We start from the raw sequence: 20,921 nt of genomic DNA on the forward strand, positions 1-20,921 counted from the left end.
ATTAATTAATTTTTTTAAGGCCCATTTGTATTATGGGTTTGAATGCAGAGTAATTAAGACTTCTGGGAATGAGTGGCCGAAATGAAAATAATAAACATTTTTTATTATCATACAATTAATTAAGGTTTTTAGTAGAGATTAAAAAGTCAATGGCACGAGATTCGAACCCACGATCTTCCGCTTGATACGCCGCTGCTCTACCACTTGAGCTATCGTGACCTCGATCCACTCGGACACCAACCTCCCATCTCAACCACACCTTTTGAATTTTCCCTCCTATTACAAAATTTCGAGGTATGTACCAAACAAACTACTGAATTAAAACAAAAATAATTTCAGGTTTAATAATGTGCTAAAATATGTTTTCTTTTCATTATTTATAGAACGTTTATTTTTAGATAAGACTTATTTTTAGATTCATTGCCAGTGATTATTTTTCTTATCTTATCAAATTGCCTATTAGCCAAGTTGAAAATTAACGATGATCATTTTGCTTATGGCCTCTGCCTACCCATGATAAATGATGGCCATAGTAAGGTTCACCATTGTTCTCTCTTCTTTCCTCCGACAAATTGTTTACGTTCATTTATAGCCCTTCGTCTTCCATAGCTATCATAAGGATCCCAAGTTTATCAGTTGAGTTTTTGTACGATTGCCCTGCTATTCACTACAGACGGTCATCCAGGATGTTTCAATATTTCCAGTCATTCAGTTATCCGCTATTAAAAGAAAGGATTAAATGCTATTGATTTAGCTATACCATAAGCATAGGATGACAAAGCATTAGACATATAACACAAGTACAAATTATTTATTAACAGTATAAAAATATACAAAGTTTTGTATGTAATTAACTTAAATTACACATTTATATGGACGGTTTTTTTAAATATAAATATATTTATTTTGCTTTGGACTTGCACATTAACACACATAAATTAATTTTATTCACGGTATAAAAATAGACAAGGCAATGTAATACTAATGTAATTAACTTAAATTACACATTTATATGGATGGCTTTTTAAATATAATGGATAAAAACATTTTTATAATTTTACATTGGGAAAAATATCGGATTTGTAGATGTGTCCCATTTGATTAAAATTATACTTATTTCTTGGAACTATCATTATTATAAAGTGAGAGTAAAATTAAAAAAATAAAAATAAAGAGATTCCAAAATTAGATAATGTTAATTCTTTGAAAAATTTCATGTTATTGAAAATTTTTGAAATAGAAATAATTATTTTGTCATATCAACAGAATGTATAATAAATTGCAACAAAGATTGATGTTATTAAAAACATTTTATTAATACTGACAGTAGCTGAACCGTTACAACTATCTGTCGAGCAATAGCATTCCTCCCAGTAGACGCCGTTTTCCCGTACTCCCCAGTTACAAACGCCTGAAACCCCTGTGTCCGCTACTGAAGCACAACGTCGTATCACCTGTCTCCACCTTCCATCCCCTTTTAACAAAAGGTTAAAAAATTATTGTGCTCATCTCTTTGATCATACAAAAAAATCATACTTACAGATAAAACCTTTTTGACCTTGTTCGGTTACTTTCATACAAAACGTGCCAGGTACGTTTGATTCGTCGCTGTTGCATTCTACAGCAATGTGTCTGTCGGTGTCGAATTTTTCATAAGCGCCACAGTTGTCTTCATTGGTTTCTGATGATGCACACTGGTAACACTTGATCGTGTAGCCTTAAACAAAATTTTTAACTTTTGTCAGTACATAGGAGGGTTTCCCCTGTAACAGACTATAAAGATATTTATACCAAAATCCTATTATTCAGTACTGGCAACCAACATGGTTATAGAAAACTGAGTCAATATGATAATTTGTGAAATAATTCTCCAAATTCTCCTTAACTACATGTAAACTAAAAAAACATGAAGTAGGGGATCTTGAACAGTGAAAAAGTGAGGACTCCAGTATTGTTGTAAGAACTTTTATTTGACGCACATTTTACATTAAACACATATTTATCAGCGTATTTTGCATGTCTGCAGTAAGAATCAAAATCTTTCTGGAGATTAATCCCGTTTGTACAAAAAATAACAGTATTCTCTTCTGTTATACCTAATAACTTTCAGTTAATCTTTTTCTGTCATTGATTTCATTTAATATTATTACTCTTAAACCTTTTTCAATGACTCCAGTCGGGCATTTGAGTGAGAATGATAGTGTCAGGGTCATAACATTATTAGAGTAAAAATGCATCCAGCGTGAAGTGCATTCACTCTATAATTGGAAGGGTCCTTCTTTAGAGAAACAGGGCTTCACACTATAAGGCCAGGGCAAGGTACACCTTAGGTCTACAGAAGAGAGGCGATAGATTTATCTGTCATCAGGCTCTATGAAAAAAAAAAAAAAAAAAAAAAAAAAAAAGTCGCTTCAATTCGCATGTGGCTTAGAATGGAAGATTAGAGACAAGTTATCTTTACAGATGAGGTGAGAGTTGATCTCAAATCTACACGTATAATTTCATATGCGGATGTTCAGCAGAAACCCCAGAATACACCCCAAGCTGTCTGATTCGTTAGGAGGCATTTATTAATGTCTGGGGTGGCTTTTCCTTGTACGCTTGCACCGATTTGTTGTGCGAGGAAGATCACTAACTTGACAGAGGTACTTACGAGAAATAATCGAAGAACATGCAGTACAATTTGTCCCCCCCCCACATTGGAGAGATTCTTGCTAACGCAGGATAATGCCAAGCCGCTTAGAGTACGTATTGTGATCTACCCGAATGAAGTTGGAACTGAGTGCTTTAAGTCCAAATTTGATCCAATCGAACGCATTTGGGACCAACTTAACCGACGACTACAAAGTCGAAACCCAGGTCTTAAAAACCTAGAAGAGTTAGAAACGGTTGTCCTTGATGAATGAGATAGAATTCCTTGGGAATTCAGTTCGGAGTCTGAAAGACTTAAATATGTACCACACTGGCTCTGTTTTAAAATAAACTGTTATAAAATATTGATGATAGACGACCACTCTTTTAACCATTGTGTTAAGGAAGGATTAAAATAAATCCGAAACGTTGTGGATAAAAACTGGTTGTGGTTTTTTTGAGATGACCTATTATCCCACCTTCAAGAAGGAAAAATCATAAATTAAACTGTGGAGGTCGAATTATAAGAAAAATAAAGGGGACAAAATGTTTTTTTACTTTATCTTTCTTTACTGAAAATTGTTTTTTTTAGAATTAGGTATTGAATATTTTCTTTTTAAACGTATTGTTTTTACAACCAAACCTGTTTTTGGTATGCAAAAGAATAAAAATTTATGGGTGGTGTGTAAATTTTATCCATCAGTGTATATGTGTATGTATTAAACATTAAAATTAATATAGTTAGTTTATTTTAAAAAAATCATTATTAGACAAAATAAATGGTAGATTAATATTCTATTTTGTCTGACCAGTTTATATTCCTCAAATTTATAATGTAAACAAACCAACTGTTATGCGTAATTATCAATTAAACATTTACAAACTTACCCGATGGGACGAAGACGGAAATAAAGAATAAAAACAATGGTATATTTACGAATTTACACATGATAAAAAAATAAATTCAAAGAACGTGAATAAAATAATTGTTAAAGTCAAAGTTGGACGGGATGGGAGTGGTTGTCGACCACAATCGATTTCACCAAAACATAACCAATTCATATTTCCAACCACCGTCCTCTTCCGTGCCTTTGAGATCAGGTAATGTTACAAAGTTAGTAGTTTCAACAAGAATTGAATAAAACGGTAGGAAGTCTTTTAAGCAATATTCGACAACTGGGCAAGTTTATTATTTATGAAATACAGTTAGTTACAATCTGATCGGACATGTAAGACCATGTTATCCCAGATATATAAAAAAAATCTATTATTGTAATCACGTGGTTTTAATGTTGAACTCGGTGGTGTTAACCCTGGTGATTTTATTTATCACGTAAATACAAATTCAATTCAACAGGACTAAATAGAGGCATTTAAGAATCTCCGTGAGTATTTCAGTACTGAAGAATAAATCGTTTGGAAATGGACTTGACTTAATAATTTACTAAGCACTATTCAAATACGTCTTCAGTGGGATGTATGATTTTTACCTATTGTTTAAACTTAAACAGACAGTCGATAGAGATGTAAAAAAAAGTTTCAAGGTTTATTGTTCGTAATTTCTTATAATTGTCTTCCCGACATTAATTAACCACCTGCCATTTGTTCCATATGATTTTACATTACATAGCTTGATCTACGATACTCGTGGTCCGCCTATTCTCGCTGGTTTTATATGTCGGACATAGTTTCTGTAGTTGGTTATAACTCAGCAGACCAGTTGTCTGCCCTCTTCACATCGACTTTCTGCGTTAGCGCCTCTTGATTTTTCTTTGTATAGTCAACTCACTGTGTTTCAACATTTTGCTGCTAATTCAATAAACTGCTGTATTTAATTATACCCAACTTGCCATCTATCAGATTTATATAAGCTCAAATCTGTGCATGCATGTAATCTACCGGCAATTGCAGGTTTTGTAATTTACAATAAATTACCGGAAGGCTTTGAGAATAACCCACCCCAGGTGTCAGCAGTCCGGGGTCAGAGGGTCAGACTTCGGTCTTATCTGTCCAGCCACTGAGGTTGGGCTCTATCAGGTCATTTCAACCCCTAGACGCAATCACTTTCTAGATCAAAAACTACTCATACTCTCCCTTGGTCTTAAATACGTTTTTTCCTATTTACTCAGGGAGGTAGCATACTTGGTATTTCTCCATCACCCTTCACACATATTATATAACTGATCTAATTGAGGGTTGATAGGATACTCATCCACCAACTATCCTCTTTTTTTATGGGGGGGGGGGGTTACGCTGGCATATTACCCATGAAGTTTTTTATTTTCATTTTACTGTCGAGCAGGATCGGTCGACCAGGACCAGGTCCCCGCCATGCGCCCGCATCCACTCATTCAGCTCCATCATTTTCTCATCTTCTAAATTTTCATGGTTGAAGATAATCAAAAAGAAACGTTTATCGAGATTATGTTGAAAGCTGATGGATTGTTGCTTATTAGGACAGATTCTAAGTTTATGTTGAAATGTTTGGGACTTTGCTCAGATTTTTTAGCAGTTCGTCTCTTTCATTTTTCTATCCTCTTACATCAAGTATTTACGCTAATTATAGTTATACACTCAAAGCCAAAAAAAAAAAAAAAAAAAAAAGGCCAGTGCTTAGATAAGGGGTGCCAGTGTGACTCCAGGCCCGTCCACTTCTGATTGACACACAATGTCATCACCGTTGACCGTAAAGGTGTTTTTTTTGGCTCAACTCTTAAAAGTGCTCCTGCCTTGGGACCAGACTTGCAAAAACATTTGCCTGAAAGCTTTCCTTACCAGTCTTATAAATTCTTCCTGTTTTGCCTGGGCCAAATCAATTGCTTTCATCCGGATCGCTAATGGCCTTCAACATACTTAAAGAAAGGTTTAGAGCTTTAAATTCTAGAGGAAATAGTACAAGTCAACAGTGCTCTAATTGTCTTTTTCTTCTAATTTTAAGATTTTTTATTAAATTAAATTAATTCTTTAATTTTTTCTAAATTCTAATTTTGTCTCAACGCCTCATGGCCATCTAGGATTCAATCTGCAAAATGTGGGCATAGGTTCCGCTGGTGACTCAAGAGCACCTGAACCATTGAAACCACCAGAAAAACCTTTAATGCCTTACTTGAGGTATTCGAGAAAAGTCTGGGATCATGTTAAAGTTCAAAATCCCGAGCTTAATTTATGGGAAACAGGAAAAATAATTGGTCAGACATGGTGGGATTTGCCCGATGAAGACAAAACCGAATATGTTGAAGATTATGAAACAGAGAAGTTGAAAGTTGAATGTTTTTCCCTTTTTAATCTCTATGGTGTATTGGAACTTAATTGAAAATTGTGTTTTTAATTCTATATAAACAAAAGAACATATAAGTTTTCATTTTTATTATTATATTTAAGTACAGTTTCATTTTTTTATTTTTTGTAAATTAAATGAGGGTTCACAACAGCAGAGGTTATATCAACCCTTGAGGTGCCGGTGTTTTTGAAAAAAAAGCCCTTTGTAAGTATGACGGGTTTGAATGCAGGGCTGCTGGATTCGAACCCGGTAACTTTTCCTTACATTGATAAGTGTCGTGTCAATGCTTAAACTGTTGAGGCCACCAACGCCCCCTTTTAGTGTCATTAATCATTTGTACACCCTTTAGATTAAAAAGGTATAAAGAAAAAAATCACTTCAATTTCAGCTTTATCAGAGCCAAATGTGTGTTAAAATTTAGTTATTACTTTTTTACGTGGCTGATGGACATAGCGTCAATTACATGATCCAAGTCCTAGGCCCCATGTTTTACCATCCGTGATGTGCTAGAAGGGTCAACAGAAGTCTTGATTGGAGAGGTGGAGTGGTTGAATGCAATGTATGATGACTAGAGACAATTGCTTTATTGCTTTTTCTGCACAAATGAACCATCATTTAAGCCTTCCTTGATAGCTAGTTATTTCTAATATTGTTTTGTATATCTGAGTTTCTTTGCTGATTCAGCCAACTGGCGCTGCCCCTTTTTTTTAAATGTATTTTTAGAGTCAGAGGGTTGGATCACTGTAGTTAAGTCTGGAGTTTAGATGTTCTGGCCTTAGCCACCTCGACCACCTTTATATTACCCTCCCGACCTGGGTGTCTGGGTACTCAGGGTATGCCGAGATACCAGTTCATGATATCTTTCCAATGAGAGTATTGACGAAGAATCTGTCATCTTCTATCTCTAAGTAAATAACATGTGTCTATAAACTAAGATTTACTTATACAGAACTGCGTGAGAAATGAATGGCCTATTAAATTGCTAAAACATCTCTGCTGGGAAAAGGCAGTGAGAATAGACATCAGTATAATCAGAGACGATTAATCTTCATTATTTCCTTGTGGGCGTGACCACAGTTTTTCCCAGTCTCACATTAATGTTAAATTTTACTTAATTACTAATTTATTGATGTTAACCTTTATACTAAATTGTACAGCAAATTATGAAAGATTTTGATGCCTAAAACACACTGGATTAGTCCACATAACCTGGGCCGCTACAGGCCATTTGACCATTTGAAGCAAACCAGATGACCATTGTAGTGTAGGTTCTAGTGGGGATAAACTACACTGACCACGTAAAACGTATTTGCTCCAGACCAAATCAGTCATGCCCTGGTGTTTCATGAGACCGAGTTTGCTTAAAACATTACCAAACATAAGTAGCAAATACTACACATTGGTCTAAGCCCTATACCTCAGTTTTTCAAGAAATGCTTGGCTCTTGCTATTGACAATGTTACAGACCCAATTATTGATTTTCTGCGGTCCAGAACAAAGCCAAATGAGTCAGAAAACCCCATATTGACCATTTTTAAAAGTTGAATTCCAGCAAAAGATAAATTGTCAAAGGCATGGAAACAAAATTAACTTTTTAGGCAATTGGAAGAGCAAGAGAGACACCAGTTCATCAGAAACCATGGTGCCAATTAATTATGAACCATGTACATCACAATATTTTGGGTACACAAATAAATAATATTGCCTTTTTGTCACATAATCAGGCTGTACACAGAACAGGAATCTTCACTACCATTGTTCACAAATGATTAAACAATTAAACAAGTTTTGCCTTCGTATTGTTTGTTATTGTTCCAGTCTTCACAACATACATTTTATTCCAGTTTGCTTCAAACAAAAACTAATCCTCTGTGTTTTGGGCCTAATACTAAATTTATTGCATTGTAAACTGATTGTTTAATCAGCTGTATAACTTCATATACTGCAGACGACACTGAATTATGGAAGGAGAGAATCAAGAGAGTGAAAATGAGCACAAAGAAAAATCTATTGAAGAAGAAAACATTATCACCAAAGATAAAGTTGAAGAAAAGGCAATAGAAAACCATTTAGAAGTAGAAATTGACAAAGAAAAAGAATCCATTGGTGTTTCAGAAAGTGTTAAAAACAGTGAGCAGATGATAACCGAAGAAGTAAAGTACGTAGATTCTAATGTAATTTATATTTAACTTTTAAAACATATTATTATTATTATCATTATTATTATTTTAATTTTGTTGTGTAGGAATGTCTCGTCTGAAGTGGAATTGCCAAAAAATGAATCTTTGTCTGTCATCTCAACCTACAGTGGAGATGAAGATACTGAGAGCGATGACAATAGAACTGAAACAGTTATGACAAAGCCTATTGGTGACATCAGTGATCCAGTCGTTAGTGACAAAGTTCCAATTGTTAAAAGTCAAAAATCTGGATTTTCCAAACCCCAGTCTTCCTCTTCTTCCTCATCAGAAACTTCTGAAGATTCATCTAGTTCGGATGATGAAAATACATCGTGTGATTTGTAAGTTTAATTGATTAAATAAACTTTTCTTTTAATTAAAAAGGTTGCTTCCTTTTAATGATTTTGTTGGTTTCTTTTTTGTTTGAAGAACAGTTATAACTTTATTTATTTATTTTAATAAATTTTATATATTTCAAAGCCGCCTTTCTCTTCATTATACAAAATTCTTTATAATAAATAACGTATGCCTCTGTAATAAAGATTTTTGTATGCTGAAGTGGAAGCAAGGCTGCTTCGAAATATTTACAATTTATAAATAAATAAAAGAAAAAACTAAAAAAAAAAAAAAACTGGTGTATTATATTTAGTTTGAAAAAATAGTTGTTTGTGGGAAAATTGGAATCATTTTGATAAGATTTGGATTAAAATCCATATCATAAAACCTCAAGATTTTATTTTTGTTATTAATAAACACTTGAAAATTCTCTGATCACTGGTCAGACTATTCTTGTTGAAATGACATGAATTTGGGCGAAGGCCATCTTCAGTCTGTAAGACAGACCAATATGACCGGGAATCATTAAGCTACAGTTTTCATCACCTGTATACTTCCTGACATTCAGAACCCACCACAAAGTTTTACAATTTTATTTAATGCTTAATAAAAGGAAAATATTACCTGAAAATATACCTTATTCTTCCCATTCTCATTAAAAGTTAAATAACATAATATAATAAGCTTATACATTTTTTTTTTTTTTTTCAAGCTCTGACTCTGAAGTAATAACTCAAAATCGCTTGGGACCTAATAAAAAACCTCCAATGAAAAAAGATCCTTTGGAATTGGACAATTTACCGCCTATAGAAAACCTTCAAATTTCTGTTAAAGAGGAAGAATGTATGCCAATCGGAAAGGTCTTTTCTATCGTCGACAGATTGTGTACGGATTACAAATGAATTTATGTGATTTTTTTCTTTTTTCAAACCTTCATTTAATTATTTTTTGTTTTGTTTTATAGTGGTTATTGAATCATTTGCGGACACGCCAGCACTGATGCTTGATACAATTTTGTTCAATCGTGACGGTCAACCGTTAGGTCAAATTTATGACGTCTTCGGCCATATCAAAAAGCCTTTTTACAGCGTAAGATTCAACAAAAATGAAGATATTGTGAACGCCGGCCTTGAAGTCGAAAAGGTTATTTATTGTGCGCCAAAAACAGAACATACAAAATATATTTTCACCAGCCAGCTTTTAAAGTAAAATTATTTATAAATCTAAAATTTTAGAATGAAGTTAAAATTAGGTTTTATTTTTTTAATAAAGGGAAAAGGGTAGTGACGCTTCGTGGATTAACAATGAGGAGCCTCCTCCACAATGCCTAGATTATTCTGATGATGAACAGGAAAGAAAGGCTAAACAAAAATTCAACAATAAAAAGGTATAATCAAAACATTTTTCTCAGTATTAATGATTTATAACAAAGATATTAATATTTGAATAAATTGTTTTTTTATTTCAGAAAAATGATGATGATGATGATGAAGTAATATTGGTAAAAGTTGAGCAAGGTGATTCACCAGCTAGGAAGAGGTATCTCTCTTTTGAAGAACAGATGAATAGAAATAATACTTTAAGGACCAAAGCCTACAAGAGAGCAGTAAGCATTTTTTTTTTTAAATTACTTTATTTAAAATTTAAAAAAAATTACAGTTCATCTTAATGAGGCATCTTTTCATATTAAAGTATAGTTCATAATGAATTATTTGTCTCAGGCATCTTCAAATGAAAAAACTTGGGATGGTGGATGGCACAATTACAAAAGAAATTTTGGTAGCGGGACAGCGCCTTTACCTGATAGAAATAGGGAATATTCTTTTGTAAGAGGAGCAACATATAGAGCCTCACCTCCTGGAAATCATCAGTGGCTTAACCAACAGTTTTCCCAACAGCCGAACCAGCCGAGAATGAGATCTCAGCCGTTATTCCAATTTGGAGGAAATCCTTCATTCACCCAGCCACCAATGGGTCAGAATTTCCCTAGAGTCGGATACAGGTCACAGGGGCTTCAAGGAACTTGCTCACTGGGCCCCCCTCCTCAAGGTTTCCAATCTAGGCAATCTCCTCCGCAAATGTTTCCGCAGGCGCTTGCGTCTCAAAGTTACGGACCGGTAAATACTTATCCATTAAACCCCGGGTCACAAACCCATCAGCAGAATTTTCAAGCTTCCCATTCCAGCCAAGGGTTCTCGCCTATGAGCCAAGTTTTACCTTCACAGCCTGTATTTAGAGGTGGTGGGCCCACTTCCTCTATAAGACCGCAACAGTTCCCACCTTTCCCACAACAAAATTACCAACCACCACAGTTTCAAAATACATCTGTTCAATCTTTCCAATCGACTAACCAAAGTCCAAAAGTGCCAAGTTTTCAAAACATGGGGCCTAACGGACACCCTACTCAAGCTTATCAATCAAGTTTACTTCAATCAACCGATAATCAGGGTCAAGCATCTTTTCAACCTCCTTCCCATCCGAATAACAACGCCTCGAACTTTACCCAGAATCAGTCACAGCAGGTTCCTCCTCACTGCAAATGTTTCCAATCTAATCACAGACCACCACCAATTCAAAATCAAGGGAGCAGCGTACAACATTACCAACCGAGAATCCCTTTTATTCCTGGATTTGTTTCAAGTCCTCCTCCTCCGCCATTGCAATTCCGGCCAAACAGTGGTTCTTTTAATGTAACTTCCCCTCCACCTCCGCCATTTTCTTCTTTCCCGCCACGACAACAATTCCCTGTCCAGTTCCAATTCATGGGAAATGGATCTCCACCTTTTAGGAATTCTTCTCCCAATTTCCGAAATGCCCCTCTTCCTCCTCCACCTTGATCTCATCAAGTTTACTGACTGTCAGTTTGTACCTATTGTTTTCACTGTGATCGCTTTTAATGCGCTTCTGTATCATGTTAACCACTAAATCTTTGATATTTAGAAAAGGTTTATGTATGATGGCTAGAAATATTTGGCTGCAATTACATCGGTTAGGTAAGTTTTATGTAGCTATAAATTTTATTTTTATTACATGTATTTATTAATAATTTAATAATGACGTAACAGCATTATTGTTATTTGTATTTTGGTTTTATATTTGTAAATTTCATCTTATTTTTTCCTTTTTAATGTTTCCTCACTTTTAAGTTACAAACTATAAATTTTTGATTTAGACTTTCAGTAAAAACCTGATAAAACCACTAAAAAGTAATTCCTCAATTTTACAAAATTTTATTTGCGTTTCAACTTCAGCAGCGTTTAGTGTCTTTTGTCACTTTGTCTTATATTTTGGACATTTTAGTTCTAAAGCAACATTATTATTTTTTTAGAGCACTATTTAAACCCAAATTATTTTCATAGTTTGACACTCAGTATATTTTAATTAAAATTCACACCTACACTTCTGTATTTCATAGTTTTAAAGTGGATGCAAAAAAGGCAATTTACTTTTTCTTCAAAATTGTTTAACGACTGTTGTTTGAAGGTTTTGAAATAACAAATAAATTCTAGTCATTTGTATCATATCTTAATTTCAATTAAGGATATATAAATTAACATTCCCCGTTTAATTTTTTAAATTTTCTCTGTTTACAATTAGAAACAGAATAACCTTTATGTAAGTATAGGAGGAAAGAAAGGAAAAAATGTTTTTACAAGCGAAGAAATGAAAATTCTATACCTATTCATACAAATAAATATTAAATTATGTGTATTTATGGTATACATGCAAGAAATATTAAATATGTATATAGTTCTATAAATAAGTGTTACCACTGTTTGGTTTTGATTTATAGTGATATAAAAAATATTACTTATTGTTGTGAGCTTATTGTAAGATATACATTTTTAATTTTTTTTTTCTCTTATTTTTAAAGTAGATACTATTAACAAATATGTAGAACAAATGTATTTTATATAATTAAATTTTGTTTACAACATGAAATAAAGCTATTTATATCTCCCACTATATCATACTTTACACTAATAAATGCACAAAAATTACTTTACATAACTAAATTTCTATATAATAATTTTACTTACAATAAAAAATATATATACAGTTTGACTATTAACCAATTTTCAGTCATTCTTATAAAATCTGGATTGAACTTAGATCTAACAAGATTGATTGTATGATGCAAAATGTGGGCAGGTACTTAACTGCATTACTTGAAAAGGACATTTAAATTATGATCAAAATCTTAATTTAATACCCTGAATACTTTACACTGTTAATATTGAATAGACTGACTAAGTCGGTAACATTTAAAATATATTTACAATTTAACATACAAACTATAACTTTAATAATAATATTTTCTAGAGTGGTGGGTTTTAGAAAATTTATCTCAATGGTGTACTTGGAACTTAATTCAAAATTGTTTTTAATAATATATAAACAAAAGAACACATAAGTTTCATTTTTTTTATGAGGGTTCATGACAGTTGGGGGTCATAGCAACCCTCAAGTGTCGGTGTTTTTTGAAAAAAAAGCCCATTTGTAGGTATGTCGATTTCCAATGCAGAGCTGCTGGATTTGAACCCGGGGCCTTGATCTTACATTGATGAGTGCTTGTGAACGCCTTAACTGATCCCCCCCCCTATAGTTTCAATTTTTAAGTTTTTGTCGTAGAAATGCTTGAACACACTTATGGCCTTGCAGCAAAATTTGAAAAGTGTTTACAAATTGACAATTATCAGTAATACTCTAGCCTTGGCACTCGATTACATTAAAATAAAAGCAAAAAAAGTCCTTATCTAAATATAATTTATAATGGCACTTAATCTAAAACATCACCATTTTAACATACTCTATAATAAAAAAAAACAATTCAGGAATTAGAGAGAAAATACTGTTTTAACTTTTGTGAGATGAAATACAAGAAATGGCTGTTTAATCCTTTTCCTTTAAGGTAAGGTAAAGACTGCCATGTATGGTATAATCCTTTTTTTTTTTTGTCAGGGCATCTTGTGCCAATTAAGCTAAACTGACTTTATTCAAAAAAAGTATTGATATCACAATTTTTAAAAAATAAATATAGTTTATATCCATCAATAATGTTCTCTACTGTAAAATACATAAAACAGCAATGAAAAATGGTAAAATTAAGAAATAAGATAAAGTCAGTCATTTTCAAAAGGGAGTGGATTATTTTCCCGATCGATGTCGTTGAGGAGACTGTTGCATTCTTGGCTGCTGAGGCATTCTTGATGGTTCCCTTGATACATCAGAGTTTCCAAACACCCCTGCGGTTTTTGCATCGGGGTCGCACCTGCAAACACAGCAGCTTGGGAACAAGAACCAATCCATAAAAATACCTTTACAGTCGTTGTCAGGGTCGTAAGCGAGTAGTCGGTGCCACTTATACTTTTGTTCGCATCCGCAGTCACCACTGCATCTGTTCGTTTGCACTTTCCTAAAACAAAGTTGAATATGTTCATTTTATTTATTATGAATTTTATCGATTTACTTACGAGCAGACCTCCTGGTGGACAGCTTGTTCGAAGTGTTGTGTGTTAACTACTGCACGGATTTTCCCAGCACTGTTTGCTGCCCAGTATGGCGTAACGATTTCTATTTTAGATTGGCAAGCGTCAACTCTAAATCATATATAAATGATAAGTTAATTCTAGAATACATTCAGCATTTATTTTGTACCAATTTTGATAAATAAGACTGATTGATTCACCTGCCAGTATCTGATGTGTTTGTTTTGTTAGGAAAGCTTTGTCTTTTACTTCGAAATCTCTCACTCTCATATACTTCTTGTCCAGGAAGGCCATATTCTGTGCTCACTTGAAAATCTCCGTACATTCTTTTCACAAGTGCCTTGTTGTCATCGATAAATGATTCTATTCGCTCACTTAAAAAAATAATTATTAAATAATGATTAATTTTTGTAGACTGATTGTGTCCAATCACCCTGACCTGCCTATTCCTACTGGTTTAGTCTAAGAAACTTTTCTTTTGGCTACCTTTAGTAATTGGTTTTATCACCATTTACCAAGTAACATTAGCAAGCAATTGAAAAAAAAAAACTTTCTCTATCTCTCTCTCTCTCTCTCTCTCTCTCTCTCTCTCTCTCTCTCTCTCTCCCTCTCCCTCTCCCCCTCTCCCTCCCTCCCACTCTCTCTGTCTCTCTATTTGAGAGGGCTGTATGGACTCAACAGAATTTTCTTTTTTCTTTAAGACCTACTTTGATCAGTTTCCATGAGTGAAAAAGTGGTCGATACTTTTAACATTGAAAATCAAATGGTATTCCTCGTAATGGTGTTCCCTAAAGTGCCCTCTGCTGCAGCTTTTCTGGGAGGTATGAATGGGGTACCTACACAGGAAACAAGCTCCTAACAATAAAAAAATATGTAAAAATAATGGGAATCCTTTTCTCCCGATTGAAGGAGAAAGTCTTTAAAATCTCCTGTTACTATATGTCACATCATGATCGATTGTCCTTATGATGTTAAGTTTTTAACTTGTCAACCGAAATCCAATTAAAAGATAAAATGTAATTTCATATCTGCTCAACTCTTGTTTTCTCTGCTGGCGCCTCATGTTGCCAGTGTCACAGGGCTGTTTGCCGCGAGTGCTGGTTAGTCTTGGGCTGGATTGAAGGGATCCTCCCTGGACTTTGAGATCAAGGAAAAAAGTGAGCTTGGAGAAGGTGTCAATGGTGATTGAACACTGACCCCTCCTCAACAAAAGCTCTGTGTACAATGAAAAGTTTAAAAGAGATATATGGGGTCCATTCTTTCCAAGCTGGGGCAGCCACTGCACCTTGGCTTGCAGGGGCTTCATTCTCATTGAGCCAGACTGTACTTGACATGTACAGACTTAAGACATATGCAATGATCAATCAGGTTGGAGCCACAGCCTAAATATAGCCTTGGTCGTGCCAGATGAGTCAGCATTTCACCCAGACACTGTAGATGGCAGACCAACCCAGTGAGGATATGGACACCAAGATGAATGGTAAGGACCAAATTACAGGTTCATCATCTTGCAGACCACAAGAGGAAATCTCTCAACAAGAAAAGTACTGCTCAGTCGAAAGATATGTACACATATACATTTTTAAGTTCCTGCCGCAAACCTCATATTGAGTTCAAAAGTGGAAATTTGAAGAAAAAAATGGAATAGATTTTTTTTAATTGTCTGGTACATTGTAAAATAATAGCTTATCAACCAAAATCACCACACACACGCATTATTTAATTATGGAAAAATTATGTTAAAGATGTAATCCCTATCTGTGAATATGTTACATATGTTTAAACCTTATCAATATATATTTTTTAAGCCGGAAGGGAATAAAAATTTAACAGTACTTTGATTAAATATTGTCTTTAGGGTGGGTATGACGAGTGGGAAGATGAATAGATGTGGAAGTGACTGTGGGCAAATTGCGGGGGCGATTTCCGGTAGCTTTGATTTTTAATCGCCTTTAAAAAAATATATTTTTAAAAATTTGTACGTACATCGGATAAGTGTTGCCGGCAGTCGGGCAAAAGAGCTGATGATGCTTTTTAATGCAGGGCGACCCTCTTATGACATCTCCTCTGATCACTAATCCCAGCGCGAGCGCCGTCCAGACAAGCTGAAATGGATAATGCAAATAATAATAGATAATAATAGATAGACGTAATAAAAAATAGAATACTTTGTTCTAAAAATTAGTAAAACATCCAGTGGAAAACATAAAAATAAGCTGGGCTTGTGAGCTGAAGTAATTAGGAAAACTATTAAGTAAATTTGATTTACCGACAAAATTTCGTTAGAGTAAGATATATTACGCAAAACGTCGATAGCACAGGAAGATAATAAGATAAAACGTTGATGTCAAGCTGAACCGGCATTGGGTCCGTCTTCACTAGCATGGTAGAGTAGTTGAACATACCGACAAGTGACTCAAGCCAGTTCAGTTAATTCACCGGCTCGCAGACTAACACCAAGCATCAACAAAACTTTAATGTTCAACACGAAAGTTAAATGAAGTCAAAGCTCCCTAACAAAGAATAATTTTTTAAAGTTAAAGCTTTGATGTTTTCTCGATTGTATAAAGTTTGGCATGGTCTGACATCAAAAGATCTCCAATTTAGGAAATAAAATTTGCCTTTAACCAATCGGCAAAACCCGTCAACATAATAATTTTTATTTTAAATTTTAAAGGAAGCTGTTTTCATATCAATTTATTAAGCCATTTTGTATTGTTTTCTTTACAGTTTATGTGTATAGCTGTTACGATAGTTTACTTACTTCAGACAATATAACGTACTTTTGATACGGCGGAAACGTGTTTTCTTCCAATATTTAATAGATTTTTTAATTTCATTTGGAGATATTTATCTCATACTTTTTTCTTTCCTTTGTCCAATGTTATCAATTAAGAATAAAACTGCAATATTTCCTCGCTGGTGCAAACCATTATTTGATTATTAACTTAGTGGTTTTGTTCAACATTAGCTGTTCTTGACTTGTTACAACTCTAAATACCACTATAATTACGATCTTCTTATTTCCAAATTAGCCAATTGTTCACTTTTCCGAATCATGATTTCTTTTGTTGTTTGTACTTTCAGTATTGTACTTGTATTAATTAGCCTACTCACTTTCGAATCATAACTAGATGCCCCCGCCGTCATGGTACTGCACGTATGTCGCGGTACTCTTACTATCACGTATATCTTTTCATCGTGTAATATTTCTTAACCAAACTTTCATATTTCACGGATAGTTATGATTTTTCAAAACCTCAGGATCTAAATAAAAGAAATGTTTATGGGGCATTAACATAACCAGTCTGCCGTTCGGGTCGAAACGTTTGTGTTAATATTTCGAAATGCCGACTGGATTTTATCTAAATGTGCAAATTTATTTTGTTATATATTGTGCTAAAAAACATAACCCAACAAAATCTGTTTTAGAAAAATATTAGAACTATGGGAAAAAATCAAAATGAAATGAGTATTTTGAGTTGATTGTTTAATTTTTAGGTCAATTAACTCCACACTGCTGACATGGGAATTCCCATTGTTATGGTTATTTTAACCTTGGTATATGAGGCATTTCGTCAAAATATTTAGTTAAATATAGCTTTAATTAAATTCATACCGTTTATGAATTATTCAAGGTAACGCTCACCTGGAGAGGTTTTGGACAACAAACTGAAAAATAGTTCCTATTTTTTTAAAGATTTTTTTAGATTTCGCACATTATTATGTAACATTGTAATTAGAAGAAGCCATTAGAACTATTAATAAACAGTTACCATGACACCTTGCACACGATCAAATTCTTCCACAATTCAAATTTTGGACAATTAGAAAATGTCGAATCCGTTCTCAAAGATTCCAAACATACAAGTATCTTTTATGGGATGAAATTCTTCCTAAAATTCATGGGCTGCTAGGAGTTCGGGTGGCTGCAGGTGACTTAACTGCATCCTATTTAGGTTTTTCGAAATTTGAATTTTTGAATTTTGTTGTTGAAAAAAAAGCCCATTTGTTAGTATATCGGGTTCGAATGTAGGGCAGCTGGATTCGAACCTGGGACCTTTACCTTACAGTGATAAACCTAAACCGTTGCGGCCACCGACTAACTGCATCCTTATACGACCATTATTTCAGCGAATCAAATAATTTTAACTGATTGAACTTTTTTAAAGTAACTTTTAAACTTTTTCTAGTTTTAACTAGAAAATATTACCATTAAAAACTATTTTGGAATAGGTAGGTTCCTTGTACAACGATTCAATGTAGTGTGGCTTCCTTACAAGAAAATTTACTATCTGCATTTAGGTGGGTTGAGAAGTTTAATAATTCATCAATATTAAACCTAAACGTATTTTTAAAAGTATTTTTTATAATTTAAAAATAAAGAAAGGAGATACTTGATTTTGGGCACAAATTATCTGTCTCAAGATAATTAGATAGATGTGGAAGCGGGGTTTATGATCCCCAGGCAATATAGCCCAGATAATTAAAAAAAAGAGTGACTGAATTAGTCATCGATTTAATATATTCACACAGGCCAAAAGAATATAAAGAAATGACCGAAAAAAACCCTGAAAGTCTCAGCATTGATCAATTTTAACTCACCAAGAATACCAATTTCTTCGGAAACATGTCCATTAAGTTACACGAAGCAACGGATCCGACGAAAACGGCACCTTACCTCTCCTGAATGCTAAGCGCGACTGGACGAAAACGAAAACGAACTTGATTCCCTCCCGTTAATAACGAAGAGGAGAGTGGGTCGAGAGAAGATTCCCCAAGGATGATACACAGGCAGACTTCCGCACTTCCGTTTGGCAGAACTCATCTGTTTTAACGGCCGAGCTTTCATACAACGGCCAACATATTTTCGCCTTCTTGGTATAAAAAAAATTTGATTAAACGGCTTCTGCCAAAACCGTCAACGGCAACATGATAACGAGAGTTTTATTCCATCTGCCAGTTTATGTGACTTTACATGCGTACATGTGAACATGTCAACATCATTATGATGTTTATCTCAAAAATACTTTTTAGACAAAAACGTAGGCGTACTTAATACGTACATATTATTTTATTTGTGAGTATATCGTGTGATGATGGAGGATACTAGGAAGACGGCGTTTTTTTGTTCCTCAAGCAGCCGTCCAGCTTATTGTACTTTCCTAGTATCTTAAGTTCAGTCAGTCGACTCGATTCTTCCTTAAGAAGTACTAGGTCATTGGCTGTCGTTGCAATTCCTTGTTTCTGGGTTTTCTTTGTTTGCCAGGTTATGTCTCCATCGAATCACATTCGAAGATGAAACGGGTGGCTGTTTCTTCCTCACTGCATTTTGTCTACAAATGGGATCGTTGATAGACCCTTGTTGTGTAAATGTCTTAGATGCCAGTGAGTGGTTAAAGAACTTATCACTCCTCTGAGTTTAGCTCTCCCTAAGTATATACATTAATATTATAAAATTATAGATTTACATACCTATTTATCTATCTAACTACGTATCGACCTATCTATCTAGCCGCCTATGTATTTATCTATCAATCTGCTGTCTATCTAACTATCAACCTTGCTTATCTCTCTATCTAACCGTTATCTCTCTATATATGTATTGATCTGTCTATTTGTTTATCTATCTATCTCTCTCTCTCTCTCTCTGTCTATATATATATATATATATATATATATATATATATAGAGAGAGAGAGAGAGAGAGATATAGATAGATAGTTATATAGATAGTTCGATAGGTACGTATATAGGTAGATATATATATATATATATATATATATAAACTCGAATCTTTTTCCTTCTCCGCCAACACCATCCGTTGGTTCCACTCCTACCTTACCAATCGCCACCAAGCTGTCTCCCTTACCTCCTCCTTCCTCCCTCTAAAATCTGGGGTGCCCCAAGGCTCTAGCATCTCTCCTATCCTTTTTTCCATTTATATCAATGATCTGCCCGACTCCATCCAGTCCTGTAACTATCATCTATATGCCGATGACTCCCAAATATACATATCCTTCCACCCTTCCGATCTTCACTCGACCACTCTCAAGATCCAAAAAGACCTAAACTCCATCAACGAATGGGCCCTTAAAAATTCCCTTGTCTTCAATCCGTCCAAATCCACCGCCATAATTATCGGGTCCAGGCAACTCCTCAATTCCCTCCCCAGCATCCCACCTCTCATGCTAAATAACCATCCCATCCCCTTCTGCTCTTCGGTTAAAAACCTAGTCTTTCTTGACATTTCCCAAATTTCCCGCCATTCCATTGCCTCCCCAGCCTGTTTCGTCGATCCTGGCTTCTCTTACCTTTCTCCACCCGCAAACTCCTTGTATCTTCCCTTATGCTTCCCTTCTTCGATTATAGCTGTTTGGCATACGGTGGTCTCTCGGAGGGGGAGAACGCGCGATTGAAGCGAATTATGAATTGTTGCGTAAGATTTGTGTACGGCACCCCACGGGGATCCCGGGTGTCGGGGTTGTATTCGCAACTTTCCTGGCTATTCCCCTCCTTCCGTGCACAGTATTTCCTAGGTTGCTTTCTTTTCCAGTCCATCCACACTCGTCGTCCTCCTTACATCATCNATTTATTTATCTACCTATCTACTTACCTATCTATCTTTCTAGTTGTGTTGACTTGTCATGGTAAACGTTCGGAAATGCTAACGTTCTTGAGTTTAATGATGAATGACTTTTAATAACATTTCGTTTGTATTATTTTATTTTCTTATCAATTATGAAAATACCCTTTGATTGTGAGAATTTTTTAAAAATTAATTTGACAGTAAGCACTTGTTGGATGTTCATGGATAAAACTTGTGTTTTTGCCTTTTGAATATCGGCTTAGTCCAGCCTATAAAAAATGTGAGAAAATTTATAAAATAAATATTAAAGTGATGGCAAAGTGTACAAAGACATTTTTTACTCTATATTGTACACATTGATCAGAAGTTGAAGGAAACCTAGATTGTAAGATTACCGCCTAAGACATGGAAACCCA

General features: G+C 34.5%; 3 protein-coding genes across 8 annotated transcripts in view; 1 reads left to right on the forward strand and 2 right to left on the reverse strand.

The window, feature by feature from the left end:
* Nucleotides 1–857: 857 nt before the first annotated feature.
* On the reverse strand, nucleotides 858–3,699 carry LOC106668435. Its single transcript, XM_014397183.2, has 3 exons — nucleotides 3,520–3,699; nucleotides 1,541–1,717; nucleotides 858–1,474 (listed from the first exon to the last, which is right to left on the reverse strand). Exons 1-3 carry the CDS (start codon nucleotides 3,578–3,580, stop codon nucleotides 1,260–1,262), a joined length of 453 nt encoding a protein of 150 aa, XP_014252669.1. The 5' UTR covers nucleotides 3,581–3,699; the 3' UTR covers nucleotides 858–1,259.
* LOC106668432 (H/ACA ribonucleoprotein complex non-core subunit NAF1) lies at nucleotides 3,644–11,510 on the forward strand. Of its 5 annotated transcripts, none has more exons than XM_014397179.2 (8): nucleotides 3,644–3,732; nucleotides 7,860–8,069; nucleotides 8,157–8,432; nucleotides 9,140–9,312; nucleotides 9,392–9,632; nucleotides 9,700–9,814; nucleotides 9,896–10,033; nucleotides 10,149–11,510. In XM_014397179.2, the coding sequence occupies exons 2-8, from the start codon at nucleotides 7,873–7,875 to the stop codon at nucleotides 11,262–11,264; spliced, it is 2,256 nt and encodes a 751-aa protein (XP_014252665.1). In that variant the 5' UTR covers nucleotides 3,644–3,732; nucleotides 7,860–7,872; the 3' UTR covers nucleotides 11,265–11,510. The 5 variants fall into 5 exon arrangements, with proteins under 5 accessions (XP_014252665.1, XP_014252664.1, XP_014252666.1 ...); XM_014397178.2 differs by having other exon boundaries at nucleotides 3,730–3,811; XM_014397180.2 differs by lacking the exon at nucleotides 3,644–3,732 and adding an exon at nucleotides 3,745–3,777.
* A 1,408-nt stretch (nucleotides 11,511–12,918) lies between these two features.
* LOC106668433 (protein spaetzle 3) overlaps nucleotides 12,919–20,921 on the reverse strand; it is a 44,027-nt gene continuing 36,024 nt past the window's right edge. The window contains exons 1-5 of one of the 2 annotated variants that reach the window (XM_014397182.2): nucleotides 18,522–18,619; nucleotides 15,903–16,021; nucleotides 14,117–14,290; nucleotides 13,902–14,027; nucleotides 12,919–13,843 (exon numbers count right to left, since the gene is read on the reverse strand). In XM_014397182.2, coding sequence (XP_014252668.1) covers nucleotides 13,576–13,843; nucleotides 13,902–14,027; nucleotides 14,117–14,290; nucleotides 15,903–16,021; nucleotides 18,522–18,554 — 720 coding nt within the window. In that variant the 5' untranslated portion in view covers nucleotides 18,555–18,619 and the 3' untranslated portion in view covers nucleotides 12,919–13,575. Of the gene's footprint in view, nucleotides 13,844–13,901; nucleotides 14,028–14,116; nucleotides 14,291–15,902; nucleotides 16,022–18,521; nucleotides 18,620–20,921 lie in introns of those variants that run through there. The other variant, XM_014397181.2, reaches the window with a different exon arrangement.

This window comes from Cimex lectularius, unplaced genomic scaffold, assembly GCF_000648675.2.
Source record: "Cimex lectularius strain Harlan isolate CLEC.00 unplaced genomic scaffold, Clec_2.1 scaffold36, whole genome shotgun sequence".
In the NCBI taxonomy this organism is placed as follows: Eukaryota; Metazoa; Arthropoda; class Insecta; order Hemiptera; family Cimicidae; genus Cimex; species Cimex lectularius.

Excerpts from the sequence above, each read along its gene's own strand:
- LOC106668435 (XM_014397183.2), bottom strand. The coding sequence starts at position 3,580 with ATGTGTAAATTCGTAAATATACCATTGTTTTTATTCTTTATTTCCGTC. Across the intron at positions 1,718-3,519 it reads TTCCGTCTTCGTCCCATCGG|GCTACACGATCAAGTGTTAC; the intron begins GTAAGTTTGTAA and ends ATTTTGTTTAAG. Across the intron at positions 1,475-1,540 it reads AGGTCAAAAAGGTTTTATCT|GGGATGGAAGGTGGAGACAG; the intron begins GTAAGTATGATT and ends TTTTGTTAAAAG.
- LOC106668432 (XM_014397179.2), top strand. The coding sequence starts at position 7,873 with ATGGAAGGAGAGAATCAAGAGAGTGAAAATGAGCACAAAGAAAAATCT. Across the intron at positions 9,815-9,895 it reads AAAAATTCAACAATAAAAAG|AAAAATGATGATGATGATGA; the intron begins GTATAATCAAAA and ends TTTTTATTTCAG. Across the intron at positions 10,034-10,148 it reads CCAAAGCCTACAAGAGAGCA|GCATCTTCAAATGAAAAAAC; the intron begins GTAAGCATTTTT and ends TATTTGTCTCAG.